This window comes from Vidua macroura, chromosome 11 (assembly GCF_024509145.1).
Source record: "Vidua macroura isolate BioBank_ID:100142 chromosome 11, ASM2450914v1, whole genome shotgun sequence".
Classification (NCBI taxonomy): domain Eukaryota; kingdom Metazoa; phylum Chordata; class Aves; order Passeriformes; family Viduidae; genus Vidua; species Vidua macroura.
The window spans coordinates 3,120,878-3,131,438 of record NC_071581.1 but is presented as its reverse complement, the minus strand read 5'-3'; the positions used below and the strand labels follow the sequence as shown (position 1 = coordinate 3,131,438).

At 44.3% G+C, this 10,561-nt stretch overlaps 2 protein-coding genes across 3 annotated transcripts in view; one reads left to right on the top strand and one right to left on the bottom strand.

Annotated features, from left to right (window-relative positions):
- Positions 1-2: 2 nt before the first annotated feature.
- On the top strand, positions 3-1,447 carry SS18L2 (SS18 like 2). The gene is made up of 3 exons (XM_053987793.1): positions 3-128; positions 215-291; positions 889-1,447. Exons 1-3 carry the CDS (start codon positions 60-62, stop codon positions 974-976), a joined length of 234 nt encoding a protein of 77 aa, XP_053843768.1. The 5' UTR covers positions 3-59; the 3' UTR covers positions 977-1,447.
- Positions 1,448-5,656: 4,209 nt separating this feature from the next.
- The window catches only part of GARRE1 (granule associated Rac and RHOG effector 1), a 57,943-nt gene continuing 53,038 nt past the window's right edge, over positions 5,657-10,561 (bottom strand). For both annotated transcript variants that reach the window (XM_053987788.1, XM_053987787.1), the window contains exons 11-14: positions 9,594-9,759; positions 8,604-8,738; positions 6,437-6,515; positions 5,657-6,034 (exon numbers count right to left, since the gene is read on the bottom strand). In XM_053987788.1, the coding sequence (XP_053843763.1) occupies positions 5,720-6,034; positions 6,437-6,515; positions 8,604-8,738; positions 9,594-9,759 (695 nt within the window). In that variant the 3' untranslated portion in view covers positions 5,657-5,719. The remainder of the gene's footprint in view (positions 6,035-6,436; positions 6,516-8,603; positions 8,739-9,593; positions 9,760-10,561) is intronic.

Sequence of the window (10,561 nt, the reverse complement as noted above, 5' to 3'; positions counted from 1 at the left end):
GCGGCGCGTGCGCGCGGCCCGGGGGCGGTGCCGCCGCGCCCCCTCAGCCGGGAGCCGCCATGTCCGTGGCGTTCGTGCCCGAGCGGCTGCGCGGGACGGCGGAGGTGAACCAGGATACGCTGCAGCGGGTGAGCGAAACTGGGCTGGGACGGAGCCGGGACTGGGCCGAGACCGAGCCGGCCGGGGCGGGTGGTGACGGTGCTTTGTGCCGCAGCTGCTGGAGGAGAACGACCAGCTGATCCGGTGCATTGTGGAGTACCAGAACAAGGGCCGCGCCACCGACTGCGTGCAGTAAGTGACCGACGTGGGCGGGCAGGGCGGAGCGCTGGGGGCCCAGGTGTCGGTAACGGGAGTGAAACGCGGCTCGAGCTCCTAGAGCTTTCTTGCTGCTACGAGGAAAATGCGTCTGGGCTTACAAAGGGATTTCCCCAAAATCATTTTCAGCGGCGTATAAAGCACGGATGGACCCTGCCGCCTTGGTCAGGGTGTTTGCTCAGTGTTGGTGTGACGGCCGCTCTGCCCTCCCTGCCCGTGTGCGGCACACCGAGCGCTGTCACAACCTGACGGCGGGGGAGCCGCTGCAGGGGCTCACACCAGCCCGACAGGCTCCTCGGTCCTCTCCTGCCCCGCTGCCGTTCTGCGCCTTTCAGGGCTGCGAGCTCGATGTCCTACATCAAAGTTGGGCAGCAGCACATGCTCGGCTACTGAGTGCAGCTCAGTGCTTTATACCGGGCTTCAGAATAAGAACACTAAGTTTCCCCTGATTTACTATTCGAGTTTGCTTTTTTTCCCCCTAACTGCAAATACTGATCAGAGTACATGAGTGTAAGTATGGGTAGTTGTCTAGAAAAGAACGTCTCCCAGATCCTGTGTTCCCTCTTCTCACAGGTACCAGCATATCCTGCACAGGAACCTCATTTATTTAGCTACAATTGCTGATGCCACTCCACCCAGGACGCAGAAGCCTGTAGACTGACTGCAATACCTGGACATGAGCAGTGCTGCTTTCAGAGGCTGTAGAAATAGTTTAGAGTCCCACCTTGAAAACCAAGAAAGCATGGGTTTGAAAAAAGCAGGTAAAAAGTGATCTGTACTTCTGTATTTAAAATGTGAACGTAGTTTTCAGTGTAGTATTAGGCCAGCTTTTCCCCTGTTACTGTAACTAACACAGCTTAAGAATGATAATTATCACTTTTTATTCCCTTTTCCCTCTGAAAAACTCAGTTGAGTTTATTTCTGGGAATAGCCTGGTTGTCAAGACAGCACTAAGGGAAGCAGAGCCCATTTCATGAGTAAGGTTCTATAATAACAAGGTAAATGTTACTCTAAGTGACTCCTACCCTCCAACATGATAAAGTTGGGCATACATTCCATATATAAAAGCAGTAGATTCTTGTATCCTGTATCAGAACAATTGTGCTAAATAAACTGAAGGTGTTCTTTTTAAGTTGTAGTATATTCTGAATTAATATAATACATTAACAAAAGAGCTGCTCTGTGATTTAGTCAAACAGAAATGTTAACTTTCCAAGGACTGGTGGGACTGCCACACCACACAGCAATTATGTGTAAGGGAGAAACCAAGCCATTATCTTAGAAGCTTTTGCCCAAGTTTACTAAGGCTTTTTCTCTGTGCTTGAAATGCTCTGTAAACAAGTAAATTCTTGCATAATCAAAATGGGTTCAAGTGCTTCTTGGGTACTGTCAGCACTGCTGGCCAGCTGCATGCCTGTGTGCTCCTACCCACCAAGGAAGAAAGCAGCTTTGCACACCCTGCATATGGCATTCCAGTGCCACCATTAACACACACTAACCTCATAGCCCTGATCACAGCAGGGAGGGGGACAGAGTTCACCGAAGTTATTGACTCTCCGATTCCTAAAAATTTGAGTAATGTGTTTTTGGCAATGTTTACCTGCACTGCTGGTTCAAAGACCCTGCTGAGGCATTGTCTCTACCACATTCTTCTGTGACATCGCTTGAGAAAGCAGCTTTAAAGATTGGACTGTGCGTAAAGTTCATTTTTATATGATAGAGTCAGTAAGTAGGCAGTTGACAATTTTCAAACTGTTAAATAATCCCATGTTAATGTAATAAGATCTTTGTTTACAAACCGAAGTTACAGTTTAAGGTGCTGCTCATTTTCAGCAAGGTGCATATTTTAAACAGGTATGACCTATTAAATGTATATCTTTAATAAAGCAAATAGTTTACTTTTACAGAAGCTTTAAAATACAAACTGTACAGTTCCAGTTCAGAAGCGTTAGCTATTCACAAGAAGCACTGCAATAAGGGTAAGTTAACTAAGCACCAAACCCCCTTGCACTTGGCAGTGTAAGTGAAGTTTAAGGGCAAGACTCATTTGCCAAGTGCAACAATTCTTAAAATTACCAGTGTTCAGAACAATCGGAAGCAAAGGACAGAGTAGCACCCACGTGGTCAAAATGCAGACAAACTTTCTTTGTTTTCACAATTCACTTATGTAGGTCCAGAAACTTGCCAGCATTTGTAATTATGAATAAACTGCAAAAACTATAGCAATCATTTTGGCACTTATTAGAAAAAAAGTTCAAAATTAAGTTGATTTCATTAACTTCCATTTTGGTCTTAGTATGAATAACCAAGTAAGTACAACCAAATTTGGGATTTAATATTAGATCTAAACAACAAGATTTAGGAAACTCGAAACCATTCATGAAGTTAAATAACCACTAACATTTTCAGTGGAAGGTTTTCAAAATTATAGTAGTACAGACCATTAACAATTTACAGACAGAAGCCACACTGATTGTGCAAAGCACATTACTGTAAAAAGTCTATGTACAGCAAACAAATCTTTGTAAACATGGTAAGTATGAAGTTTCAGAAAACATGGTGACAATATCATAAATACAGGCAACATTGGCATCCTCAAACAACACAAAAGGTAACAATCTGGGCCTGCAAATAGAGCCTGTCACCATACAAACAAAAAAGGTGTATGGGTTTTAAATACCCAAATGTTCAATAGTTTTAGTGTTGTGTATACTTTTTATTTATATATATGTGTATATATATATATATATATAATGTATTTATTTTTTGGTATCTTCAGATATAGATGTACTTAGTTTGTAAAACCAAAACCAAAAAATGTGCTTTATCTTCATTGAAAAATTATGTAGTTAGAACTAATAACCCATTTTACTAGTAGTTAACATATTAGAATGATATGACTTAAGAAAAATATAAAAATAAGATTAATACTGTCAAAACTCTTATACCAGAAAATATTGTGGTTTTTAGACTCTTTCAAAGATGAAATATGAAAATTTAAATAAGCTCTAACTATATAAAGAATCTTCTGTAACCTCAATTCATATACAGTGGGATAGGTATACATATATTTACCACTGTTCTTGAATTTGTAAGCACCAGTCACTCGCCCCGATCCACTTTGGTTGGAAGATTATTCCTAATTCCACAGGTTCACTTAATGGCACATATTGACTGCAAATAATTACTTTATCCTTTTAAAAAAAATAATGTTCTTTTAACTAACTGCTATCCCACATTTCAGTTTTAGTATCTTCTGAGCCAGCTCACAATTTTTAATCAACTGTAGCATCTGAAATAAGACTTTAAATAAATGCAAGTAGTCTCTTAGGCTTTGCTTTCACACACTGTGGGAGCACCGTGTGGGTAATGCCTTTGGCTAAATGCAGCCACAGGACATGGTTTGTGTGAGAACCAGGGTCCCACTGTGCACACAGGTGTGTGAGAACCAGGGTCCCACTGTGCACATAGGTGTGTGAGAACCAGGGTCCCGCTGTGCACACAGGTGTCTGGAACCAGGGTCCCACTGTGCACACAGGTGTCTGGAACCAGGGTCCCACTGTGCACACAGGTGTGTGAGAACCAGGGTCCCACTGTGCACACAGGTGTCTGGAACCAGGGTCCCACTGTGCACACAGGTGTGTGAGAACCAGGGTCCCACTGTGCACACAGGTGTGTGAGAACCAGGGTCCCGCTGTGCACACAGGTGTCTGGAACCAGGGTCCCACTGTGCACACAGGTGTCTGGAACCAGGGTCCCACTGTGCACACAGGTGTGTGAGAACCAGGGTCCCACTGTGCACACAGGTGTGTGAGAACCAGGGTCCCACTGTGCACACAGGTGTGTGAGAACCAGGGTCCCACTGTGCACACAGGTGTGTGAGAACCAGGGTCCCGCTGTGCACACAGGTGTCTGGAACCAGGGTCCCGCTGTGCACACAGGTGTCTGGAACCAGGGTCCCACTGTGCACACAGGTGTGTGAGAACCAGGGTCCCACTGTGCACACAGGTGTCTGGAACCAGGGTCCCACTGTGCACACAGGTGTGTGAGAACCAGGGTCCCACTGTGCACACAGGTGTCTGGAACCAGGGTCCCACTGTGCACACAGGTGTGTGAGAACCAGGGTCCCACTGTGCACACAGGTGTGTGAGAACCAGGGTCCCGCTGTGCACACAGGTGTGTGAGAACCAGGGTCCCGCTGTGCACACAGGTGTCTGGAACCAGGGTCCCACTGTGCACACAGGTGTGTGAGAACCAGGGTCCCACTGTGCACACAGGTGTGTGAGAACCAGGGTCCCGCTGTGCACACAGGTGTGTGAGAACCAGGGTCCCGCTGTGCACACAGGTGTCTGGAACCAGGGTCCCACTGTGCACACAGGTGTCTGGAACCAGGGTCCCACTGTGCACACAGGTGTGTGAGAACCAGGGTCCCACTGTGCACACAGGTGTGTGAGAACCAGGGTCCCGCTGTGCACACAGGTGTGTGAGAACCAGGGTCCCGCTGTGCACACAGGTGTCTGGAACCAGGGTCCCACTGTGCACACAGGTGTCTGGAACCAGGGTCCCACTGTGCACACAGGTGTGTGAGAACCAGGGTCCCACTGTGCACACAGGTGTGTGAGAACCAGGGTCCCGCTGTGCACACAGGTGTGTGAGAACCAGGGTCCCGCTGTGCACACAGGTGTCTGGAACCAGGGTCCCACTGTGCACACAGGTGTGTGAGAACCAGGGTCCCACTGTGCACACAGGTGCCATCTATGTCAAGCAGCTCAGTAATGTTGACGACACAAGCCTGAGTGGTTCTGCTGATCCTACAGTAAGGAAACTGCCACAAAACTCAGGTTTGCAACTGTTTCTGCAGCAGTTCCCAAATGAACTTGCTTGTGTAGCACAGGAAAAGCTGCTGTTGCACTTCATTTTAAAAAAGCTGCCCATAGGCTGTAATGGAGAATACAAAGGTTCTACAGCTTGTCCTTTATAAATTTAAACACAAACAGTGTTGAGCAAAGTGACCACTATATATTTGCTTCAACATATTCAATGTGTTTCAGTATGATGTTTTAACTATAAATCTATATGAAAAATAGCTACAAAATACAGTGTTTCTTGTATGGTAGTCCTTCAGCAGTTCTTTTTAGAAAAAAAAAATGTCTTGAAAGTAAAGGCAATTATGCATTTTTAAAAGCATTTCTACATCACAGTTTTGGGCTGTTTCATATACACCAAACATATTGGCCATATTTGCTCAGCACTGTAACTCAGAATCCGAGAGTTTGTCTATCTCACCCAAAGCCCCTCAGTCCCACATCAAGAGAGAAACAGGATACAGCCAACACAGCACTGTGAATCAAAGTAATGTAATTTTCATTTGGCCCTGTGCTGCATTTTCCAGTACAAAAAGCAGTTAGTACTGGTGCAGGTACGATGGTCTGCGTTCATGCTTTACTGGGAAAGATTTAAAGCCCTTGTTCATCTGTTTGTGCTGGGAAGCCTGTTGGGATTGCTGCTGCTGCGCGTAGGCAAAGCTGGAGGAGAGGCCGGCTGCCGGGGCGCAGTCGCTGGCCCACATGGGCGACTGGAGCATCTGCATGGTGTCGCTCCACTGGCTCACGGAGCTGCTCATGGGGTACAGGGACGTGCTCTGGCTGGGCAGCGTGCTCGGCACAGAGGATGTGTGCTGCCACGGGGCCTTGGGAGGCCAGGTTTTGGTCTTGTTATCCTGAAAAAACAAAATGGGTTGGGGGTGCTTTGGTTTAACAACAGAATGCTGCTTTTTTTGAGACAATACTTAACATGTCACCTTATCACTTTATTATTTGAAAGCCAAACCGATGCATACGTATAGCACTCTCAATTCTTAAAATATCTGCCCGTTAAAAAACATTTGCTTCAGCTTGATACACAGTGGCCACACTGAAAGGGAAAAAGTAAATGACTTCCAATTTTAATATATTAAGCTTGATGACAAAAGCACCTCATGCTACTTGAGTGCAGATGGTTTAGGTTTTCACTGAAGTAAGCAATCTGGAGATACAGATGCTTTTTCAGTTGACTGCCTCACGTAGACCCACCCCCACAAGCCAGCAGGAGAAGGGACTAAGCAAAGGCACACTGAGCTCACCTGACTGCGTTCATCTGCTGCAGAGAGAAGTGGGGGCGATGGCAGCGTGCTGGGTTCCTGTTCACCACTGCTGTGTTTTCTGCCCAGAAGGAGAGAGACATTTACTTTTTGGTTTTAAATGAGTCACCCTCATTAATCTGCCACTGGCACAGATCAGGCAGCCTACAGTACTATTTTCAGAAACATCCAGTTTCATGTATTTTTTGTTCAGTACAGGTAAAAGCAACAATACAGAAACTGTCAGGGACATGACAATGCAGTAGTTCTTGGAGCTACAGCTTCAACATTTTTGTAGAGATGAAAGGAAGCTGGGATAGACTTTTGCCCACTTTTGAGAAATCTGCCAGAAATTGTAGGTTTTTTTCTGTTACTTACTCTTGTGGCTAGGTTTCTTTTGGGTTAAGTATCTTTTCTGAAATAACCTTATATATAAGACAAAAGACCAGTTGAGGAAGTGAAACATCTGCTGAAGCACAGTAATTTTACTGAAGAAAAATGTTCTACCTTCAGTTTAAATTTGTGACCCAACAGCTAGTTATCAAATAGAAGTCCTTGACCACATGTGCATTCTGAAAGATTTTTTTTTCTTGGGTTTTTTGGTCTTTTTTTTTGTTGGTTTGTTTGGTTTTTTGTTTGTTAATTTTGGAGTTTTTGTTTTGTTTGGTTGGTTTTTTTAGGAGGAGTGATTAAGGGCATGTGTTTAGATTAAAGCAGAATCTTCTATTTCATCCTTTTTGGGAAAAACCCAATCAGCATGCTCCAGTCACCTTTAGCACACTCAACCCTTCTACCTCCTCTTACTGCCCAGCTTTAGCTCTGCTCTGTTGTCAGGCCCTCACCCGTGGAACACTGTTCTTCCTACAGGTAACAGGAGACAGCAGTACTGTTACTTCAGCTGAGGTTTTGGTCAATGAAGCACCCTCTTTGGAAACTTTCTTCTGCTCTTCAGAGCAGTACATAAACCACAGGCTTTTCTTCTTGCTCCATGATCAGTCTCCAGCTATCTACTGGCTTGGCATGTTAAGTCACACTTATGTGTCTGTTTTCCTTCCCTACTGCTTTTTTAAAAAAATACAGGTAATTACTACTTTTTCTGTGACTGTTTATGAGATGGCTCTTTCCCATTAATTTCAATTTAACATTCATTGAAGCTCAATTTTTGTTCCCTCCCTATGAAGTCTTGGTTAAATGTAAAGATTCAGAAAGTAGCTACTCTTATTCCTTTCTGATAATGCATACAAAAATAGTTATCCAGGTAGAATCTGTGAGAAACTGACACTGACTTTTTTTTAATTCACGCAAACAGACAATCTTGTATCTATATATTGACTCCAAATTACTCTGTGAATGTGAACAAATATTTGGCCACTTCATTTTTAGAAAAGACTGAAAAATAGTTTGAGAGAACAATTCCCAATTGGAATTGGGTTGGTATTCATGCTTCATCTTGTGCCTTTTGTTACTACTGTTCTAACTACCCTCTGCTGTGCAATCACTGAATTTCCAAAGACACTGAGCCTCCAGCCCTTTAGAAATGCAGAATTGCTGTCATTCCCACTACTGATAGAAATGGACTGTTTGTAGCTGGAAATCCTGGCTTCGTTTTTCCATTACTGGAATTACTTACGAAGGCAGTTTGGCCTTCTCTTCCTGGTGTGAGAAACAGAGGATTAAGCAGGCGTGTATTTCCCACTCCCAGAACGGCAGCAGCAGCCAAGGTAAGAATTCCACACCAGGTTAGTGGCAGCTTCTCCCCAGTGCCACGGGCTGCAGCTGAGGCCAGGAAAGACACCCAGAGGTACCCAAAGCCACCGTGTCAGGCACGGCCCAGCTGCAGCCAGGCACTCCGCAAAATAGTGAGGATCTCGTGAAGCCCCAGGAAGTGGCGTCCAAAGGAGACTCTCATAGAAGAGGGAAAGCATCAGATCTTTCCTAGACCCTCAGTGAACGGCTGGCTATTTGCACAGTGCTGGTTTGCATGGAGAAAGCTGCTAATACAACTGACTTCAGGAATCCCCTGGTCCATGTCACCGGTGTGATACACAAACTCATGTTTGTGGAGACTTGTCTCATTGGCAGGAATTTCCTTTGTCTGGCTACTCAGATGAAATTACATATAAACAAAAAGAATCTTAGAAAGTGGTCTGTTACTGTTCAATTTGCTCACCTCCTCTGCTTTACAGCAGCAACAAGGTCTGGCCCTGAGAACATGGAGAACAAACTGTCTCCGTTAGCTGAGGAGGTCTCATCACTTGAGCTGGCAGAGTCTCCTTGAGTACCAGACCAGCTGTTTGTCACATCACTGCAAGACAGAAAGTTGTATTAGTCCTTGTATTTACAGTGCCTGGTCCAGACTGTGTGCCACAGTTGTGCTGAATCTTTGTCACAGGTGATACCTCAGAGCAGAACATTTCAGTACTTGGTAAAATGTGCCAGTAATACAAGTATTTTCACTAGTTCTCAGTGGTCACATTAACTGCTCTGTTACAGCCTCTTCATATATCTTTAACTACAAAAATTATATCAATTAGAAGCACCTCTCCTGGTCAGGGAGGAGAAACAAGTGATGCTTGGGTTGGAATCACTAAGTACTTGACTTTTTCACTGCAAAACTGAGCTAGAACACATACCCATCCTACTCTTTTACATTAGTGACTCACAGCTCTTACATTATGGACAAATGGACAGAGAATCTTGAAATACTTCTTATGTAATAAACGGTTATGATTTGGAAGATATTAAAAACTACAAATGTACCTGCCTTTTAGAAGCAGGATTAAGTGGCTAAAATCTGGAAAACCAAATTCAATCAGCCACTGCAACTTTGACAGCATCACTTTTCATCAAAACTAGGTCTTAAAGCTGTTTTCAAAATACTCAAAGAAAACTCTCCTGAATACATCTGGGCTATAGATTCCTTATTTCCTCTGTTGCAGTCACAGTCAGTATCCGTGCCACTCTAAGGATGACATCAAGCCTGTCAGTGCCTTGGGATCAGCAAAGCAGGCAGGGTCACATTGCTCACTCTTAACAGTGAAGTGCAGCTTTCACAGATGCAGCAGCAACTGAAAAAACACCCAGTATTCCCACATTGTGCCAAGTGTGGGTGCAAAATAAAGTTATACAATAAAAACATCCAGCCTGTGCAGTCTCTTACCCCTCTGTGAAATACTCAGGAAAGGGCCAGGTTTTGTGAGGATCATCGGGAAGAGGCCAGTTGCCACGCGTGGTGCTTGGACGACGGACGTGCTGTGCTTGCCTCTTCTGTTGCATAGCCTGGTTCACCCCAGCAACATAGCGGGCAAACTCTGGATCAGAGCCAACTGAATGAGAGAAACCAACAAGTCCACTGCTGACACTCGGCTATTTCTGCTGCACTTTCAATGCTTTAGGTTCGACCATACCCCTCAACAAAGTAATTCCCTCCCTGGTGATAAATGGCAGCCTGCAGTGGAGCTCTTCATGGAGCAGTGAGGAACATTGAAGAGGAAGTGTTTTACAAAGATGGGATACACAGCATCCATGGTGGATAATAATTGCCACATGGAGTACACCTGCCCCTTGCATTCCATCAGGGAAATTGTGTTTGTACTATGATCATGTCTATACTGAAAGGTCCAATATCAAGAGACACTGATGGAATGGACACTGTACATTTATCCACATGTGAAAAAGAGCAGAACAGTTTCTGTAGTTGGTACCAGAGTGCAACATGATTTCCAGCTATGTTGTGATCTTGCTTGGATCATACTAGAACACGGAGTGACAAAACTGCCTCCTTCCTATAAGGATGAGATAATTTGGAAAACATTCTGATTCTGACTACAAAATATTTCAGAATAAGAATTATATTTACAGAAAAAAAAGCAGTTACTTAAAAATTCTTCCATTCTCAACATGCTTTTTGTGTCCCAGGCATCCAATAAGGAATAAGTATGGTCTTGAGCAGACACAGCAAAAGCCTTAATCCAAAAGTGTTTCAAATGCTCCATTGATTAGAACAAGCAATTGCTGTATTCAAAGACTGCTGATAATGAGTCACTGAGTTTCCACAGCTTCTCTTTCTTTTGCCTTTTTTTCCTCCCTGAGAAAAAATCTTGGCAATCTCACTGGATTTATGGAAAA